The sequence below is a fragment of the Arvicanthis niloticus genome, chromosome 2 (assembly GCF_011762505.2).
Source record: "Arvicanthis niloticus isolate mArvNil1 chromosome 2, mArvNil1.pat.X, whole genome shotgun sequence".
In the NCBI taxonomy this organism is placed as follows: Eukaryota; Metazoa; Chordata; class Mammalia; order Rodentia; family Muridae; genus Arvicanthis; species Arvicanthis niloticus.
This window is the reverse complement of record NC_047659.1, coordinates 93,700,267-93,721,062: the sequence shown is the minus strand read 5'-3', so window position 1 is coordinate 93,721,062 and position 20,796 is coordinate 93,700,267. Positions and strand designations below refer to the sequence as shown.

At 51.1% G+C, this 20,796-nt stretch overlaps 1 protein-coding gene across 3 annotated transcripts; it reads left to right on the top strand.

The window, feature by feature from the left end:
- The first annotated feature begins 242 nt into the window (after positions 1–242).
- Shf (Src homology 2 domain containing F) lies at positions 243–20,764 on the top strand. 3 transcript variants are annotated; one of them, XM_034494274.2, is made up of 7 exons: positions 243–761; positions 9,735–9,876; positions 12,137–12,343; positions 14,145–14,285; positions 15,530–15,701; positions 15,846–15,965; positions 20,122–20,764. In XM_034494274.2, exons 1-7 carry the CDS (start codon positions 276–278, stop codon positions 20,306–20,308), a joined length of 1,455 nt encoding a protein of 484 aa, XP_034350165.1. In that variant the 5' UTR covers positions 243–275; the 3' UTR covers positions 20,309–20,764. The 3 variants fall into 3 exon arrangements, with proteins under 3 accessions (XP_034350165.1, XP_034350167.1, XP_076785759.1); XM_034494276.2 differs by lacking the exon at positions 14,145–14,285 and having other exon boundaries at positions 20,122–20,488; XM_076929644.1 differs by lacking the exons at positions 14,145–14,285; positions 15,530–15,701 and having other exon boundaries at positions 15,770–15,965.
- The last annotated feature ends 32 nt before the right edge of the window (positions 20,765–20,796 follow it).

The window sequence follows — 20,796 nt, the reverse complement described above, 5'->3', positions numbered from 1 at the left end:
TGGGAGGTGAAAAAGAAGAGCAGATGGGACTAGTGAGCGCCCCACAGGAGCACGCGTAGCGACACGTGGAAGATTCACTCTCGGCGCAGCAATTGCTACCCGCACCCCGCAGTCTCCCATCTACTCCACTCAGAATCCTCCGGTCCCCGTTAGGCAGGGGGCCCCGCCCCTCTTGTCAATGACGACGAGCTCCGCCCCTCCCGCCGGCGCAGCTCCGCCCCCTCTCGCCCCGCCCCCCGCTGCCCGCGGTCTGCTCGCTCAGTTGGGAGGGCCCCATGCTACTGAGCGGAGCTCCTCCTCCGGGCTCCGGCCCGGGGCCGCGGGCGCAGGGCAGCGCGGGGGGCGGCCCCGGGGGATCCCGCCGCGGGGCTGGGGGTGCGGGGACCGGCCCAGGAGGGGGAGGCAGTGGCGGAGTCGCAAAGTGGCTGCGGGAGCACCTGGGCTTTCGTGGGGGCGGCGGCGGAGGGGGCGCCAAACCCGCCCCCCCAGAGCCCGACTACCGCCCCCCAGCGCCCTGTCCGGCCGCGCCCCCTGCGCCGCCCCCGGACATCCTGGCTGCCTACCGGCTGCAGCGAGACCGCGACTTCGAGGACCCCTACTCCGGGGGCTCGTCCGTGTCCGCCGCCCTTTCCACCCCAGCGGTCCCTGGCCCCACTCCGCCCCCGCGCCATGGCTCACCCCCGCACCGCCTCATTCGGGTCGAGACCCCCGGCCCCCCAGCGCCCCCTCCGGACTCCGGACCCCCTGCCAGCAGCGACAGGGTGAGTGCTGCGCCGGGCGTGGGTGTCCAGGAGGGATGGTGGTCTGAGGTCTGGAGATTTAGGGAGGGACAAAGGTGGCTTGGCTGGGGCTCAGCCTTTAGCTGTCAGTATTTCTGGTTGACACAAGCTTAGTCCCTGACACGGGGGCTCAAATTTTAACCCCTTTGTTAGCTTCTCCACCCTCTAGTCTGAGCCCCAAACTCTGCCCTGTTTCCTGTTAGGGCCCCAGGACTAGGGACGACCTCCCTCATGGGCTCTTCCCTCAGCTTTGCAATCCTTCCACCCTGATCCTGGAGCCTTTTTTCTAACGGGCATTGAGAAGCACCTCTCCCTCCCTTTTGCCGGTTTATGGCCTTTGTGCCCTCTCCGGAGCAGCGGCTTCTCTGCCCTTTGATCTCTTGACTCTTCCCTCCACAAAGCTTTCCTCTCCCCCTCCTCTTCCCCTTCTCCATCCTCCCATCCTGTCCTGGAGTCCAGGCATCTTTGCAGGTCTGAAGCCCAGAAAGGAGCTGAAAACTAAGATTTCTTACGTGAACACAGCGAGCACTAGCCTTTGCCTTTCCCAGTGGGATTAGAGAGGGGGAAATGTTGTACTCCGGATGTCAATATGGGCATTGTCCAGTTCTTACTGAAGAAACTTACCCCTGGGGTACAGGCGCACTGCTTCCAGTGTTCCCCCAAGTATGAGGACACTTGGTGGTCAGGACCTGTTGCCCAGTTAAGGCTGAGTGACTGGGTTCATTCATCATCTCCTCTTGGCTTCCCTCTTTCTGTCCATTCTGAGAGAGACTGGAGCTTTCATGGATCTGCAGGCACTGGAGGAAGCCTCCCAATCAATAGTTTGTTTCTCAGGACATCTACCTCCCTTCTTAATTCCAGTTTTATCCTGTCCTGGATGATAGACAGTTGAAAGCTGTCCTTAGTCTCCCTAAATCGGAAGACAGTGACTCTGGGCCACCCCACCTCTGTTGCCCTCCACGTGTCTGAGAGCTCATCCCTCCAGGGCTTGCTTGTCTCCCCTCAGTAGAGAAGATTTTTATCTGATTAGAGAGCAGTTAATACCCGAATCCTCAGGTTTCACAATTGGGCTTTTTATCCAAAAGATCACTGTCCCGCCAGGCTTGCTGGATAAGAGGCGTGTGAATCATTGCCCCCATAGTTCCTGCTGTAGAGCATGGCTGACCATGCTGGCTCGCCATCCCAAGGGCACTTCTCCCAGGCTGTGTGCAGTTCCCTTCCTAATTGCCCCTGCTCTTGTATGATTCGATGGGGGTACGGCAGTGAAGCAGAGGGGAGCTGCTGGGCCTTGTCCTCCCCATGGACCAGTCTCCTCCTCCCTGGCCACTGGCTGTTGGCCCATGGTCTAAGCTGTCCTTGGCTATTCTTCCTGTAGTGGCTTAGAATGACCTAACAGGCTGCCCACCACACTGTGGGTTCCTCCAGGAAAACGTCCATTTTTGTTGTTGTCATTTCTGTCTCCAAAGTGTCTGACCCAGTGTCCTGAAATGGTGCGTATCCGTTAACAGGGTGGCTTAAGGGGCATGGATTTCCCAGACACGGTTTTCCTTTCATATTTTCCCAGAAACCTCTAAGGAAGGAGCTGTAGCCCAATGCACAGACCCTCAGACCCTTCCTGACAAGACTGTTTGTGCTCTGTGCTTCAGTTGGGTCAGCTCTGACCTGTGGGTTTTTCAGACCTGGGGGAGGGGATGCACAAGAGGTGTCTGAGTCTCTTGCCAGCCAGCCACAGAGACAGGAATGAAATCCGACAGGCTCTCCCAGGAGCCACACAATCTGTGCTTTCTTTGGTGTGTGTGATAGAAGGATCCAGGATGTACCGTCTGAGCTGTCCCATGGGCTGACCTATGGCTCCTCATTATTCAGAAATCCATCAGCTCCCTACCATCTAGGAACAGAATTCGAGAGATCCCTGAGTATTCCCCTAGGAAATGCTAAGCCCGACAAGGTAACTGAGCTCTTACCCCAAACCCAGGTGGCCAGACGCCCTCAGGGCCTACTGAGTGTACAATGCTGCCTCTGGATGGCACTCCCACTGAGCTTCGGTTTCTATACTATGTGGCCACTTCCCCTCTCCTCAGCTCTGCAGAGCTCCTTGGCTGGCAGAAAGAGGTTCCAGAGAGTCCGAGGGGGCTGTGTCCTGAGGTTGGATGGAATGGGTAGAAGTGCTTCCCCACTAAGCTAGAGATGCCAAGGCACCATAGGGGGAGGAGGCAAGAGGGAATGAGGTCTGGACATAGCCCTGAGGTCCTGGGGGTTCATTAGCCTTCTCCTTTGCTTGGTTTTCTGGCTACCAGCCCACTCTGAAACCCACTTGTACAGCTGGCAAAGACTCAGAGCTGACCATCTGGCCAGGCCTGGCAGGGCAGGTGTGGGAACAGCAAGAGCGACACCCTGCAACCGGCAGCTAGGGCCTGGCCAGATGGCCCCCAAAGAACCCCCTCTGGTGCTGGGCCCTTGTCCCACTTCCAGGCTCTGCTCCGGCAGAGGATCCAGGGTGTTGGGCCTCCTCTTCATGCATTCACTATTCTCCAAGCATCAACAGGAAAAAAAACCATGATCTAATTAGGGAAAAGGAATGAGAGGCAGCGATGAAATGAAGGCTGAGTTGCCTATTACATCTGCAGTATGTCCTCTGTTGTGCCAATATGAATGCCAGACCTGACGTGGATAATAAAACAGGTACCCCGTATTAGTACCAGGCCTCTTATTCCTAGCTCACGGGGGCAACCCTGGGGCTCTTGAGCACCCAGAAGCTGTGTGCAGGTATTTCTCATTTATATGGGAAAAGGCTCATAGCTCTCAAATTTTTACAGGAGTGCATAGCTCCCCAAATAGTATTGAAATTAAAAAAAAAAAAACTTTAAAAAGATTTCATTAACAATTTTAAACATTTTGCTGGGCGGTGGTGGCGCACGCCTTTAATCCCAGCACTTGGGAGGCAGAGGCAGGCAGATTTCTGAGTTTGAGGCCAGCCTGGTCTACAGAGTGAGTTCCAGGACAGCCAGGGCTACACAGAGAAACCCTGTCTCAAAAAACAAAATAAAAACAAACAAAAAACCCCCAGAAAAACCAAAAAACAATTTTAAATATTTTAATATATACATATATATATATGTGTGTGTACACACACACACACACACACACACACACACACACACACACACGTACATTTGTGTGCATCTTATGTGAGTTTGTGTATATGAATGCAGTGCCCTTCGAGACCAGAAGAGGGTGTCAGATCCCCTGGAACTGTAGTTACAGGAAGTTGTGAGCTACCTACCAGATGTGGATGCTGAGAACCAAACTCAGATTCTTTTCAAGAGGAGCATTCACTCTTAACTGCTGCACCACCCTTTGAGCCCTATACTGAAAGCCTTTTTAAAATTAAAATGTGTATGTATATTGTGTGTGTACTTGCATACAGACACACATGGGAAGGTCAGAACAACTCCTTCCAAGCAGTGCATCCTAGGGATCAATCTGAGCCAGCATTTGAGCCCCAGTATTGAGAACTTTGGACAACAGGTGTGTGTCACAGATGTACAGCGTAGGCTTGGAGTGTCCTGGCTCCTTTTAGAAAGCAGGCAGCAAACAGGAAGAGAAACGTGAGGTAAGAGGCTGAGGTGTCTGCATTCGGTCCTGATGCTTCTGTACTGACTGCCAAAACTAGGACCACTCTTAGTGTTCACTGAGTGTGCTGTGTGTGTCCGTAGGTGATGCTGGTCCAGGTGCTGAGAGGGACACCCGTTCCTTGGCTTTTTTGTTTTGGGATTCTTGTTTTTGTTTGGGGGGTTTTTTTTTTTTTTTTTGAGGTTTTTCCTTTTATTGTCTTTATTTTTTTTTTTTTTTTTTTTTTTTTTTTTGCCTTCTTATGTCTACACAAAGTATGGAAGTCTGGTTAGCTTAGCTTGTGCCTATTCGGTGTTGGAGATGCAGGAGGAAAATGTGACAAAGGGAGGAGTGGGTGGGGGAAGGACTGGTGTTGCCCAGTTAGGCCAGCCCTGGGCTGGTTATCTGTGTCGTCACTGGCACCCCAAGGATGGCTGGAGATTGTGAGTGCTGATGGGTTGTGGGCTGGCCTGTTTCCTCTATCAGGTGCTGCCTCACACTGAGTACCACAGTCTGGAACCAGAGACATCTGCACTGGCCTGGCCAGTGAGTGACTTGGTCAACACCTTGACCCTTGCACTCTGCCTCTTGAGAGCTGGCAACAGCTGAGATGCTGGTGCTTGTGGATGGGAGAAGAAAGCTGCCCAGGCTGAGTAAGGCCTGGCTGGGGCTGAGTACCCGGAGGGGCTACCTCCTGTAATTCTACTTGTCCTCATCCCAGAACCAGCGTGACATTATGTAAGAGCAAGAATGAGGCCCAGCTCCTGCAAACCATGGGCTTGGGGGAACACCTTAGGGTGCTTCACTCTTCTTAGAGCTTATTTTGTGTCTGTCAGTATGAATTCCTGGGGGACCCCAAAATTTGGTCTCTTTGTCTTTAATACTACTGTGGCTGGCATTTACTGAGCATGTGTCTTGTGCCTGGCACCATTTCCTGCAGCTAATGTATATTGGTCCAGTGTTTACAGCAACCCTCTAAGAGTCTATCCCTGGGTTGTACATGGAGAGCTGAAGCACAGGGGTGTTGAGTCCCACTTGTAGGGCTTCTCAGCTGGCAAGCGGTAGACCTGAAGCTGACAACCCAGAAGGATGATTCTAGTCTGAGCACCACACCAGGGCCCTCAGCAGCAGGGCCCAGTGGAGAGGCGGCATTCATGCAGCATTTGCTAGCTAGCAACAGAGACTATAGGAGAAGAGATGGCATAGGGTGTGTTCTGTGCCTAATTCACCATTTCCTGAGCACTAGAGCCTGCCACTGGCCGAACTGTCTTGAAGTAAACACAGACATGACACACCCAAGGGCCTTACAAGGGTTGGTGACATCAGCCACACGTCTGTGATGTTTGGGTATTTTCTAAGTATGGCATTACTTTTATAAGTAGAAATCGGGAAATAGCCCATTTGTGTTATGTTCATATCTCCCAAGCACGTACAGTAGGAGAGGGTATTACAGTAAGTAGGAGTAGCAGGGACAGAAGCTTGACCTCAGAAAGTAAGTACTGTGCTCTTAACCACACTGGTTAGGTCATTGGTTTTGAGTGACAAATGGTTAAATACTGTGGAGAAATACTAAATCAAACAGAATCAGACTGTCAATGCTCAATTGACTTTTTTCTAGTGTTAAAGACTGAGCCTGATGTGGGTCTTGCCTTGCTCGGCAAAGGCTCATGTCGTTGAACTATGACCTCAACTCCTAAACTAAAATATAAATCTGAAAATCGAGGAAAGAATTGAGTCTCAGTCTTGTGCATTGCAGTGCCTGTGGACACCACAAGGGGGCCTTGGTTGATTGTCCCAACTGAAGCTTTGCTATGTGGGTGCTAGGAGTTGAACCCAGGTCCTCTGGAAGAGCAACCAGCGCTCTTAACTGCTGATCCATGTCTCCAGCCCTAAGAGCTAACATTTATTGACCACTCATCGCCGTCAACCTTCCAGCTAAGAATCTTACAGCTGCTTCTTGCTGTTTAGCCCTTACCGTTTCTGCTACAGCAGGGAGGGGGGAAGACACTTGTGGACTTGAAGCTGTAGAGGAAATATGCAATAGGAGAGTTTGGGAACTCTGGAGTCCACAAAGTACCTGTTCTGCAAACATCAACACCCGGTCCCAGAACCCATGGGCAGGGTCAGAAACATGTTACTGGGGCCAACTGCAGAGTGAAGATGGACACAGATGGCAGTCCTGTCAGCTGCCGTGGGAGGGGCACAGGCAGGAAGGAGATTCAAAGGCTGGCAGCTGCTCTGGGAGGGCCACTGCCCCACTGAACAGATGAGTGGCAGGGTCCTAGAGACAGCACAGCTTACAGGATGGCAGAAGAGAGAGCAGGGCGTGATACAGGGCCCTTTGAGTAGCCGCTGCCTTACCTCCTTGTTGGGAAGTAGTTGAGCACTTGAGCAGCACACTGGCAGGAAAGAGGGGGTGCCTGAGTATCGCCCTTGTGTTAGGTGCTCTAGGTGGCAGCTCTCTCCATCCTCCCTTGAGCCAGAGGCTTTGATCCCCATTCAGAAATGGATTCTTCAGTGAGCCTGAGCCTCCCACTGCCCCTGATCAGTCAGGTCATTCAAAGGTCAGAGTGACTAGGGCAGGTGGCACAGATGTCACTTCAATAGAGACCTGAGTAGAAGCTCTTTAGACATCCAGTAAATATGCATTCGGCATCTACTGTGTGTTGGGCCTGTGATGAGTGTTGGGTAGAGCAGTGGGCACATCAGAGGGGGTCAGGGGACCACAGACAACAGATTGTAGTAGGCCAAATGTAGTCTGCAGGGACTGTTTTCCTCTAAGTGGTTTATCCCCCACTAGACACCGAAACACTGGGCAAGCAAGCCTGGGATACGACTTGGGTTTTCTGTGCTCAGAGTGGGTACCAGTCCTGTCAGCCTTCCCAGCTGGCAACTCTGCTGCCACTCCTGTTCTGGGCCTTGTGGGTAGCCCACGGTGGGGGTCCAGGGCTTCCTGGAGCAGGGTGTGGAACCAGGAGTGCAACAGAGGAGCCATTGAGCTGTCTGCAGTACCGCCACCTGGTTGCCTACGGGCACTGTCAGCTGGCACTGGGGAGGCCCACGCCAGCCTGGGAGGGGTAGGGATTCCAGGAAGAAGCAACTGTTCCTCAGCAACTCTAACCAGGCTTGCTGAGGGGAGGCCTGGAAGGGCTCTGAAGTAAGGCTTCAGGAGGCTAGGAGGGGTGTTGAGGGCTGCACCGGAGAAGACTGCACGCAGTCTTGTTTGGAAAGACTTCCTTTAATGACCATATCTACTTAAGCTCATATTTTTTCTACATCTTCTAAATGAATCAGGGGAGGGGAGAATGGTTTCTTCCCCTCATCTTTTATGTGATGGACTTAACATAATTACTGAGAGCTGTAAGTTCTTGGGTATTTAGCTATAAATGTGGGTCCTGCCCCCAGGAAGTGCCCAGTCTGCCTAAAGACACAACAGTAGAACAAGCATTTGCCACACAAAGCAATCAGACAGAGGTACCTCACAGGCTGGGCCGGTAGGAGCATGGAAGGGAAGGGGCTTCTGAGAGAGAAGGAACTTGAGCAAGGATTAGCCAGGACAGGAAAGGGGTGCAGGCAGAGAGAAAACCATTGAGTAAAACAACCATGGTGCTTTCAGAGCTTGGTCCGAAGAGGAAAGTAGAATCTCGTGTTCTCTAACCTTGAACTCTTTCCTCAAAACACTGGAGGTCTATTTATTGTGAGGTGTAAGTATAATGTGTCAGGTGACTCAGGCACTGTAGAACGGCTGCCACACACGAGTTGATGCTGTGTGCTGACTGGCAGAGTTGCCAGCACTGGGCAGTGGGTGATGTTGTGGGTACCAATGGCCTGGAGGGAAAAAAAAAGTTGGGGATAGGGGGACAGTGTGTGACAGACCTGAAGAGGTTAATATTTCCTGGAGAAAGGAGGACTAGGGGTGAAGGCTTGAGAGATGGAGCTGACAGAATAAATGGGAAGGATGTTTACAGCCTGAGGTCAGTTGCTTATTGGAGCTAGAGAGATGCAAATGAGATGTGTAGGCTAGCAGATGACCTGGATTACTGGTGGGGTGATGTGAGCTACCCCAAGCAGGCAGCTATGCAGGGAAGTAAAGGAGCTGAGGGCCAGACTGGAACAAGGTAGGAGCTAAAACACCTCAGGATAAGGTAGAGGCAGTCACTGGGACAACCTCAGAAACCTATACATGGGACACATGGGGCCAAAGGGACAGCCAAAGGGATGTGTGAGGTGGGGTTGGTTCTTTCTCCATCTTGTCCTCCCAGGGATTCCCCATTCCCAGGTCCTCTCACCGAGGGCAGGGTGGTCACCTGGCTCAGCTGGCTCCCTCAGATCTCACGTGTAGGCTTCAGTTGGGTGAAATACAGAAGTGGCCATTCCCTGTGCCACGAGCCCCAGAACCACCTCTGATGCCAGCCGTGACCCTCTGAGTGGTGCAGTGCTCCAGGGTCTGGCTGGGTGAGTCCTACCTTTTCCTGCCCAGTTTGGAGAAAGACTCCATTGTCCTCAGCCTGCCCTGCCCTGAGCGCCTCAGCTTCCTCTGCTGTCACTGGGAGCAAGAACCAAGGCTTGCCAGTGTATGAGAAGGGGAAATGGAAAGCTAAGACTGGTGTTCTGGGCCCTGGCCTCTGGGAACTCAGCCATTTCAGTAGTGTCCCTGAGGCATTTTCCTCCCTGGTGGCTGAGAGGCCTCAACCAGCTACAAGTTGATAGCCATGTGCACAAATAGCAGGAGTTCCAAATTTGAATGTTCCATTTAAGTTGAATAGTTTAGGGTATATTTCCTAACTGCCTGTTGTCCACTTTCTTCAAAGGGAGTTTATGATCACATCCCCACAGAACAAGGACCTGAGGACAGAACAGTGACAAAGGGATGTCTCTTTTCTTGCTTTCTTCTACCTCTTCGTCCTCTTCCTCCTGCTCCTCCTCCTTCTGCCTGGAACAGCCTGGAACTCCCAGAGCTCCACCTGCCTCTGCCTTCTGAGGACTGGGGTGAAAGGCTTGTGCTACAGCATCTGCTTTAGTTTCTTCAAGGCCACTGGCTCTTTGTTGAGCATCTAGAAGTGCAACAGGCTAATCCCTGAGTTGCCTCACTGTTCTGCTGTTCTGTACAACTCTTGCCACACATTTATAGATGGTGCTTTTGAGTTCTCTCTGTGCATAGGCCGTTGTCCAGCTCGGACCCTAAGATTAACTCTTGAGACCCAATAGCTTCATCCTGGTTATTCAGCCTAGGACATGACTACAAGGCAGAAAATTACCAGGAAAGAAAGAAGCCCCATCTCTGCCAGGGGGAGCAGAGCTGCCTGTCCTTGTCTGAACCTTGTTCTCTTTGCCTTCTCCCAGTTGGCAATCCTAGAGGACTATGCGGACCCATTTGATGTTCAGGAAACTGGTGAAGGCTCAGGAGGAACTTCAGGAGCTCCAGAGATGGTCCCTGAGAATGATGGCTACATGGAGCCCTATGAGGCCCAAAAGATGATGGCTGGTACGTACTGAGGATGAGGGAGATTGCTCCCTGAGGCCTTGGCTCTGCACAACAAATCCAAGGACTGGTCTCATTGTCTCTGGCAATTAGGGAGAAAGCCTGTGCCAGGTCCTTAGGAATGTGGTCAGGGCCTTCAAGATTTTGGAAGAGAAGGTGTAAGCTGTGACATCTGAGGCCACAGAGGAGGCCATGTAACCAAAGGTCCCATATAAGCACTGGGTACAGGCTTCCTAGCTCCAGGATGGTGGTATGAGTTGAGTCAAACATTCCCAAAAGAGAGTCAGTCAGTCAGTAGCCTTTGGAAATGTGATGAGTCTGAGTTAACATTATCAAAGAGAAACACTAACAGCAGGTGAGCAGATGCACTGGGTGCCATGGAGTGGTCCAAGGAAGTGTCAAGAGTTAGAGTAGAAAGGACTGAGTCAGACCTGCCCTAGGGGAAACAGGCCAAGAGATGACCCAGGGAAAGAGCCAGAGTAGGGGGTGAACAAAAAGGACAGGAGGGGATTGGAGAGGAGGGGTGAAGAGGAGACCAAGAGAAGTGGTGCTTCCTGCTCTGAGATGGCAGAGAGCAAGAAGGATGCAGAGATGAAGTGAAGGGTGTGGACTTGTGCCAGAAGAAAGAAAGAAGATTAATATGGCATTTAAGGGGATTTCTGAGGGCACGGTATACAGAATGGACTAGAAGATCTACCTATCATAAAGCCGAGTTAGCAAGCTATTTCAGAAATGGTTTGGTGTGTTGCTTCTTGGTATTGTTGTATTTGTGTTTGGTTTTATAAGATGGGGTCTCAATATGTAGACCAAGCTAGCCTGGAACTTATTATGTAATCCAGGCTAGCCTGAAATTACAGCAATCCTCCTGACCTTACCTTCCAAGTGCTGGGACTACATACATATGCCACCATGCCGAGCCCAACTGTTGGGATTCCAAGGAGCCGGCAATTAAAAATTCTTTATTGCTGATAAAGTTGACTGAAGAATATAACTTAGCAGTGTTAACACGATGTTTTTTAAAATACTTTTCAAGAAAGTTAAACTTACTTACCCAGGCTTGGCAGCACAGGGTAGCTGTGAGCCTCTGTATGGGGACACACTTCTCACTGTATGGAAGAGAAAGAATTCCTGTGTTTCTGTAAGAAGGCAGAGCTGAGGAAGAGAGTGAGCACTCGCTGGCCAATCAGATAAACTGCCCTGCCCTCCTCCTTAGAGCTTGGTGAGGGGAAGATTGTTATCACAGGTGGGTTATTTCAAAGAGCCTGTAAGGTGGAGGTTTGCCCTAGTAAAGTCTAGCTATGGAGAGATGAGGTTGAAAGCCATGAGTATCGGAAATGAGCAGGTGACGTTAAAGAGTGCAGTCGAGTGAGGTCGAACAGAAGCAGTGAGGTGGGCAGAAGCTGACAGGATAAGAAGAGATACCCAGGTTAGGCCTGAGAGATAATATGGGCTGTGAATATCCTGGAATTATATGTGAAAATTTAAGTGCTTTAACTGTACATTTTTTGCGGGGATAATGGCTGGCGGCGGGGATGGTCCTGGCGATTAAACCCAGGGCTCGTGCATGCTAAGCAAGTGTCCCAGTCCTAAAATACACATTTTGTGGCAAGTTAACTCTGGAGCTTTTATCAGATTTAGATTAGAGATCCTAAAATGATTTCCTAGCTCTGGAGAAGGTGATGAGTCTGAAGGAAGCTGAGGACAAAAAGAATCATTGGTAACGGCTGTGGAAGGAGGACCAGCACTCCAGATGTACTGATGCTGTACGGTCTCGGCAAACAGCTTAGGAGTCAGGGTAGGAAGAACCAAGCATGGGAACTGAGACCAAGAGAGGATCCAGGAGAAAATGATCAACACGAAGGAGAGAAGACAGTGGATAAAGTTGACTTGTCAAGGAGAAAATACAAGGGGATCAGTGGTATCTGAGCAACAGAGGATTTCTTGATTGTGAAGTTACTTTAACTAGAACATAAGTAGAAATGAGTAAGGAAACAGAGCTGGGCACTAAGGGAGAGATAGACTAGAGGAGGACTCTGCCTCAGTTTCCTTAACTTGCCCTCTGCAGCTTTCTAGCCCTTGCTGGTCATCCTGGGTCCTTCTCTTTTTACTTTGCTACTTGTCTGCCACTTCCTCCCATGGAGCCCAGGAAATGTCTCAAGGTTGAGGGACGCAGGATTTGTGGCTGCTGAGCTCTCCCCAAGCCAGGGCAGAGGCTCTGGGTTGCGCGTGCTCCTTACACCTCTCTCCTCTTTGCACTGGACAGAGATCCGGGGTTCTAAGGAGCCAGCAGGTCAACCCCTACCTCTCTATGACACACCGTATGAGCCAGAAGATGAGGGGGCCAGCCCAGAAGGTGAGGGGACGCCCTGGCCCAGGGAGTCCCGCCTGCCTGAGGATGACGAGAGGCCTCCAGAAGAGTATGACCAGCCCTGGGAGTGGAAGAAGGACCGGATTTCCAAAGCCTTTGCTGGTGAGTCTTGCTGGCTGGGGCCTCTGAGCACTTTCCAGGCTCAGGAGAATGGAAGAAGCAGACCCTAGGAACCAAGCAAGGTCTAGGAGTAGAATTCTAAGGCAGGGTAATTGAGTTCTGTGCTGTGGGTTAGGGACTTGGGCAGCGTGGATGCAGCATTGTGTGCCCAGCAGGAGTGAACAAACTTCTCTACATCTCTCTTTAAGGCCAAGCCTGAGCTGTAACTACCTTTGGGAATTTGGGTAAAAATAAAGACATTCCCGTACAGATTGTGAAACTTGTGACATATGTTAAATATATTTAACAAAGGGTATTCAACACTTCAAATGATACAAATTGATGTATGTATAACATGGATTCTGAGGCTGAGTCTCTAGTGGCAGGCCCTGCCGTACCAGGGGTGTCTGGCTCTGAGGGTATTTCAGAGCTGCAGATGGAAGCTGTGAGGTTGCTAAATGAAGATCAGGTTTCTCCTGTCCCAACCACATCACTATGTCCCAGGCCCAAGTCCACCATGGAAACGTGCATATTGGCAGTCTGAGGTGGGTGGGGCAAGGGCCTTCAATTGGGAGAGTTCCTTCCATCCTGAATCTTGAGGACTGAGGCGCCATTAGATTTCACCCTTGCTTCCATGTCCCTACACACACACACACACATACACACACACACACACCACACATACCACACACACACATCCCACACTACACACACATACCACACCATATACACAGATACCACACACACACACACACACACACATCACACACACACACACACACACACACACACATCACACACACATCACACATACCACACCATACACACAGATACCACACACACAGATACCACACACACACACCACACACACACCACACACACACACACATCACACACTACACACACATACCACACACACACATACCACACCACACACAGAGATACCACATACACACACACACACACACACACACACACACACACACACACCACAGACCTACCTACCTCTCACACAGAGACAGCTCATCCTGCATCCAGCCCTCAGCTCTGCCCTCCCTACCCTGGCAGCCCAACTGGGAAACCACAAGTTTCTGCTTTGCTTCCTGTAAAGCACACACCCATCAAGGATGGGCCATTTATCTCCAGAAGTCTCCTTGGAGAATCAATACTGTTTGGATTGCTTAATGGGAAAATCTATGTTCATCATTAGGAAACCTCGTTAGTGGTCCTACAGCCAGCCACTGGTGGCGTCACTCAGGACTGGGAGGAGGAGGATTGGATTTAAAAAAAAAAAAAAAAAAAAAAAAAATCCCTCTGCCCCAAGTCTGAGTATTCCAGATAACCCAAGGTTTTGTCCCAGTCTTGAGGTCTGCCAGTTCCCAGGCTGGATATAGAAGAGTAAAGGGGGCAGTGGGCGTCAGGGTACCAGGTGTGGTTCTGGGAGGTGTGGGCAGGTCCTGCTCCCATGTTGCACTCTCCCAGTCCTCTGGGTTCCTGGAAGCTTGTGAGGGGGTAGAAGATTAGGGAACCTGCAGGGCTGACCAAGCAAGATCCTATGCCTTCTTGTTTGCCACTCAAGACTCCCACCTTTTCCTCACGGGGCTGGGCTGGTGTGGTTAATACCTGCCCTGCTCAGCCCTCCAGTCCTGTTCCCTCCTCCAGAGCTACTTTTGCCTCTGCCTCTGCCCCTCCTCCTTTCTAGGCTACTGTGTATCTTAGCTCTGTGTTTTGGGTGTCTCAACCTCTGCTTTTCTCTGTCTCTGTCACTGTCTCTTTCCTGTCTCCCTTCTGCTGCTGGCTCCAGTTGACATAAAGGTCATCAAAGACCTACCTTGGCCTCCACCTGTGGGACAGCTGGACAGCAGCCCCTCCCTGCCTGACGGGGACAGGGACATCTCCGGTCCAGCTTCACCCCTCCCTGAGCCCAGCCTGGAGGACAGCAGCGGTGGGTCCTTTGGGGACTTATGGCCAGGGTGATAGGTCTTTTACCTCTTAGCCCCCATGGGCTTGGGTTGGAAGAATCTCCCTTGTCCTGGAGGAAGAAGGAAAAGATAATGTAATTCCCCACCCCCACCCAGAACTGTATGCATGCTCTCTTAACAAAGGCCCTTTCCCTATGACTTATTCCTCACCGCTGCATAAAAATCCAGTTGTTAGCTAGAATTCCAGCACTTGGGAAGCTGAGGCAGGAGGACTGTCATGAGCTATATAGTTCTGTAACAGCCTGGGCTATAGAGTGGAACTATGTCTTAAAAAAAGAAAAATCCACTGTTTTAAAACGTAAGTTCTTTTCGGGTGGAGCTCTGCCTGCCAAGGCTGGTGTTAGTGAGGTGTGGGGAAGTGCTGGTAAAGGAGGTGTTTGCATCTAGTGACTGAAGGGAGATGCAAGCTACAAGGAGAAAGAGCCTCTGTTGGGAGGAAAAGCAAAGGCATCAACTTCTTCCTCTCCATCCAGCATAGACACCCAAGGGTGTATGGGTGTTGGTGTGTGTGTGCCAGTATGAGCATCCATTGTACATTGTGCATGAGAAGTTGTAGGTATTTGATAAATGCAGGGTAGAAGAGAGTGTCACCTATGCATGTGACCCACTTGGAGGGGCAGGGAGTGTTCCCTTGTGCTGGCTCAGCTACCAGGCTGCTCTGCTTTGGAGATTTCTATGGAAGGGAGGGAAGACAATGGGCAGTGACCTTGGGGTGGAGAGGGCCAGGCAGTCTGGCGACTTTGGACAGGATTAGCCTGTCAGGATGGTACCAAGGGGAATCAGATAATTGTTCTTAGATCAATAAGTCATTTCTACAGCCTGGCAGGGTGATTTGGAGAACGGTAATGAACTCTGAGGAGAAAGAAACAATATTATCAACACTGAAGCCACCCTAAGGGGGATGGAAGAAAGGAAGGCAATCCACTGAGGGAGACAGCTTAAGTGGTTTCTCATGTTGTCCTCCTTTGCCTGCCTGTGTGGACTAAGAAGCCCCAGGAGGCTTGGCGTGGCTCAGGGACTGTACCCCTCCCAGAAGTGGTCCAGGATTCTGTCCCTGGACTCAGGCAGCCAGGCTTGTAAGCAAACCTTCCCAGAACATGCCTTTGGCCTTTGTGGGGACTTGGAAGAAGTAGGGTAGGGTACTGGCTGCGTGAGAAGGCTCTGCTTCTAGACACATCAGAACCCATGACCAGTCTGTTCCTTACAGCCCAGTTTGAAGGATCAGAGAAGAATTGCCTGTCACCTGGCCGGGAGGAGAAGGGGCGGTTACCTCCCAGGCTATCTGCTGGGAACTCCAAGTCAGCCAAGCCTCTAGGCATGGAACCCAGCAGCCCCCTTGGGGAGTGGACAGATCCAGCACTGCCTCTGGAAAACCAGGTGTGAGTGTCTGTGTCCAGGTGGGGACTCCCTCCCTCTTCCTCCCCTCCTGGCACTGGCTTCCCTGCAGGGGACACCCAGAATGGGTGGGCCTGGACGGCGAGGGACCCAGCAGAGATGCCCCCCTTCCCCTCTCTCATCCTCAGCTGGTACCATGGGGCCATCAGCCGAACAGATGCCGAGAACCTGCTCAGGCTGTGCAAAGAGGCCAGCTACCTGGTGCGCAACAGTGAGACCAGCAAGAATGACTTCTCTCTCTCCCTCAAGTGAGTAGGCATGGCAGTGGGTAGAGGGACCCACTAACCTGTAGGGCAGGAGAGGACTCCAGCATTCTATTCTGGTGTAGCCAGACTGGGAAGGACCAGACAGATGTCCTGTGAACAACTGCTGGCTCCATCCCCCAGGGACTGGGGAACCTGAAATATCTGAGACTCTTCAGGCGGGAGCCTTTGAAGGGTAGTGTCTAGTTCAGAAGGTTTCTGTCACTTGCTGTTCAGCCTCTCAAGGTCTCCATTTCTTAATAATAAGATTGATAAGATTCATTTTATTGGGAAGGATTAAGTGGGAAATAATAGCACTTGATTTAATGCCTTAGTACCCAGCATGTTTTTAAGCTAAATTAAATTATTGTCATCATGGTTAAACACTAACATGTAGAAACATCTGCAAGGAGATATGGGAAGAGTTTTACCTGAAAGGTCAGCAGGGTGAGGAGGGAGTGGGAGAGCCAGGTCTTAGGAGGGCAGAGCATTCCACTGAGTCCACTGTATATGTGAGGGGAGAGGAGGATGGTTCCCATCAGCGAGTTCCTTGGGAGCAGCTCTACACAGGGCACACTCAGATGCCCAGGTTCTCCACAGTAGGATGGTGAGTGCTCTTCTTGGGAACCAGGAATTCTACCCATTCATAAGGTGGCCAGCTGGAGTGAGGTGTCTGTTTACCTCCCCCCTTCAATACGGGAGTATCTTGGATACCTCACACCATATTCACTGGTACATTAGATACTGGTACATGCCCCCTGCACCCCAAACAAGTCCAAGGGGTAGAATTGCACACATTTGCCGGGCGGTGGTGGTGCACGCCTTTAATCCCAGCACTTGGGAGGCAGAGAAAGGCGGATTTCTGAGTTCAAGGCCAGCCTGGTCTACAGAGTGAGTTCCAGGATAGCCAGGGCTACACAGAGAAACCCTGTCTCGAAAAACAAAACAAAACAAAAATAAAGAATTGCACACATTTAAGAGATGATTGTTCATCTTCACTAAAAGAGATCATGAAATGTACCAAAGAGAGTTAAGTGGCCTCAGTTCTATTTTGGGGTTTGATAAAACTAGCTGTGTGACCATTGACAACTTCTCCGGGCCTCAGGTTCTTTTCTTGCAGAATGAACTGATGTTGTGTGTTTCTTCTAGATCTTGTATTCTAGGAGTCTGTAAGCTATAAAATCAAAAAGAGGATTTTGGAAAAACTCATTTGTCAAAAATATGATTTACACAACTTGAGGTAGTACATTGTTAAGATAATTGAAATTCTTGCCACGTACCACCTAGCATATATAACTTGTCCAAATCAACTACTGCCGTGCTTGATAAATCTCTCTCTCTTTTTTAATACAAATGAAATACATTCAAGGAGCTTTGTTAGTTGCTCAAGGTCACCAGCTAATAATTAAGTCTCTAATCTAGATGTGGTGATAGTACTGTGGTTTCAGTTACTTAGGAAGCAGAGGCAGGATTCCTTACATCCAAGATTTCCAGGCCAGCCTAGAGAACATAGCCAGAGACTGTTTCAAACACACACACACAGTACCTCGCTCAGTCTGACTTCAGGAATTACACTGTTCAGTGACAGGGCTCCAACCCTGCCCAGCTGTCATTTGCTGGACATCTGGTACTGTCCAGCCCAAAGGGAGATACCACCAAGGTTTAGGACTTGAGTGGAACTGGTGAGGGACTCTGCCTAGTCTAGGACTAAGAAGGCGGGCCTGGACTTCTACACTCTCCCTGACCTCGCCCCACAGGCTGTCTGCCAAGGTCTCATTTCCATATAAATGGCTTCTCTCAAATACAATTATGGTTTCTCTTCTCTCCCTAATGGAAGGGCTTTCACTGGTAATTAAACAGCTTCCTCAGAAAGCCAGGCCAGCCCAGCTGGTCCCACCCAACACCCTGAGGGTCTGGCAAGGACCTTGCTGTGTCTTAATGGACCCTTGGGACTAGTTGGGGGTTGAAAAGTACAACCACCCCTCCTCCAGAGGTTGGTAAAGCCGATGAAGGCCAGTTATCCTTCTGAGTCTGTTCCTTGAGAAAACTCCCTGTGCAGTTTGAGAGAGGCAGTTCTCCCAAGTGGGCTGTGGGAAGGGTCACTCTCAAATCCTGAGGTGAGAAAAGACAGGGCCTACACTGCTTCCCACAGCATATGGGGGCTGCCTACTGTCCTACCTCCCCATTGCTCACACCCTTGGCACCTTTCCCTTGGGGCCTGTGTGCCTACTCTGCACACCAGGTAGTATCTCAGAACTCCAGATGCCTCTATATCCTGATTCACAGTCAGGCAGATTCCTAAGTAAGACTTGAGGAACCAGACCCTGAGGGGCCTTAGGGGCCAGTTTCCCTCCATCCCTTCCTTCATTTCCCCCATTCATCTCCATTCCTCATTTGTTTCCCAGTGTAATAGTTCTCTAGTCAAAAAAATTTTTGTACTCAGGTAGATGGGGCAACTGATTTGCCAACCCCTTGCCAACAAGGGTGTCAGGGTGGAAGCAGCCTTCTTACAGGTCCTGTGTGCCATCCAGGCCTCTCTGCCCTTTGCTTGCTCCTCTGGGCTCAGGCTAGGAGGAGGCAAATTAGGCTCTGTTCTACCAAACATTCTTTAGCCCATGGCCGTGGGTGTGTTAGAGACCCAGGCTTGGCAAACCAGGCCAGTGGCAGTCTGGACACTTGTTCTTGCTGAGTGCCTCACCCCCATACTGTCTAAAGTGGGGGGTGGGCATTTGAGAGCAGGCTAGAGCTTTGCACATTGGCTCTCTGTCTGGAGGGTAGGGTTAGCTAATGCCGAGTTTCTGGGTTCAGGAAGATGGGAGAGACAGAGGAAGGTATCCTTTTGTCAGTTTTGAGGTACAGGTAAAAGATGTCCAATGTCACACTGTCATTCTCAACAGCTTGAGTTCCCTCCAAGGGTTTTAGGTATCTCAACTCAGGCCAAACCAGGATTGGTGGCCTGAAAAAAGAGTTTCAGGACTAGCCAATTTATGAAGCAAACTTGAAGATTTTTATTAAAGTTATTTTAGTATATAGTTAAGCATGAGGATTATGAGAAAAGGAAGAAAATAAGATAGTCAAATGTGAGCTCAGCCCCGGGGAGGGTGCAGCCTCATGCTCTCTCGCTTTCTTTTATGTTTTGACCACCGATGTATTTGGGTTGGGTCTGAAGTTACTATCTTATCACTAAAATTACTATCTTACCCCTGGTGGGCTCTTGATAGGATTACCACAATAACACAGGAAGGTGGGACAGCTTTGCTGTAAACAGGGTCCCCCCCCCCCCCACAATTTTCAGCCAAACTATAGTACGGGAAAATGAGCCCCTCCCCAAGGTCATACACATACAGGCCTTAAGACCTGCTCAACATCAAATTTCTGTACTTAAAAGGAATATTAAGTCTGTGTCAGTAGCCTTTGCAGCAAACGTCAGTTGTGCTAGAACTGCTTGCTTCTCTGCTGGAAAGAGGCTTCCATCAGACTCCAGGATGAGGGGCTCCCATCCCCTCTCACCTCACCTCACCTCCACACCATAATTCCTTTGTCTATGGTACTTCACTCTGGGTAGGTAATGCTAACAGTCTCCAGATGATGTCACTCTAGGCCTAAGGACTGGCTGGCTGGACTGAGAGGGCTTGACTTGGTGTAAGACCCAAAGACTGGTGCTGCCACATAGTTCAAGAAGGGTGAGCTGAGCATAAGGCTGGGCTGTAGTTCAGTTGGTAAGGTGCTTGCTAGGATGTTCAAAGCCCTGGGTTCTGTGCTCGGCACCCCATAAACTGGCACACACCTGTAATTAAGAGGTAGAGACAGAGCCTAGCCTGACCTACAAGAATCTGTCTCAAAAATCAAGGGAGGGTTAAACTGGCCTTAGCCAGAGGCTAATAGGCTTGGGCTAGGATCCCAGAATCGGAGGGTGCCGGTCACTGCACTTCCCACCAGCACACACCCTGTATACTCACCTCACACACATTCTCGGCACACCCAATGTCCTCACCGCAAAGCCAGAGCCTCCTGCTACCTACTCAACCCCCCCCCATCATCGCGTCCCTATCCTCCCCCCACTTGAAGCTGGCTTTGGAACCCTATTTGCTGAGAGGGGGGGTGGGTAGAAGTAGGGGACTGGTGAGAACCCCTGATCACCGGGATCTCTTTTTCTTCCTAGGAGCAGTCAAGGCTTCATGCACATGAAGCTGTCCCGGACCAAGGAACACAAGTATGTGCTGGGCCAGAACAGCCCACCCTTCAGCAGTGTCCCTGAAATCGTGCACCACTATGCCAGCCGCAAGCTGCCCATTAAGGGAGCGGAACACATGTCCCTGCTCTACCCTGTGGCCATCCGGACTCTGTAGATGTGAGACCTAGACCCAGCCCTTGTCGCCTGCACGAGGGCTGCGGTTCTTACCAAGGACATGTTAGAAACCTGGCTTCCCTTTGTCCTAGGATCTAGTAGGCGCTGGAGATTTCTTAATTTATTATAAAGGGGAGGGAATCCTGGGCCTTGGAATAAAGGGACTGTGTGGAGCTGGGAACAGAGGAAATCCTGAGGAGGAAGGGGTCTCCCAGCCCCGGTCAGACACTAGGGAGGAAGTGGCGACCTCCCGCACTACCCGCCCTCCGCCTCCTCCCCTCTTCCCGTCCCCCTCCCCCAGCCCCTGTCCCCAGCGGGCGAGCCCGGGCTCCGGGCCAGAGGCTTGGCCAGGGAGCCCGTGGCCGCCGGCGCCGCCCAGGGGCTGGCGGGAGGGGGCGGGGAGCGAGCCAGACTATAAATCAGTGCTGGAGCCAATGCCGGCCGCCTGCGAAAAGCACTTTCCGAGCATCCACTTGCATCCTTTGACCA

Coding starts and splice junctions, on each gene's coding strand:
- Shf (XM_034494274.2), top strand. CDS start 276: ATGCTACTGAGCGGAGCTCCTCCTCCGGGCTCCGGCCCGGGGCCGCGG. Junction 14,286..15,529: donor CAGCCTGGAGGACAGCAGCG/GTGGGTCCTTTG, acceptor TGTTCCTTACAG/CCCAGTTTGAAGGATCAGAG. Junction 15,702..15,845: donor CTGCCTCTGGAAAACCAGGT/GTGAGTGTCTGT, acceptor TCTCATCCTCAG/CTGGTACCATGGGGCCATCA.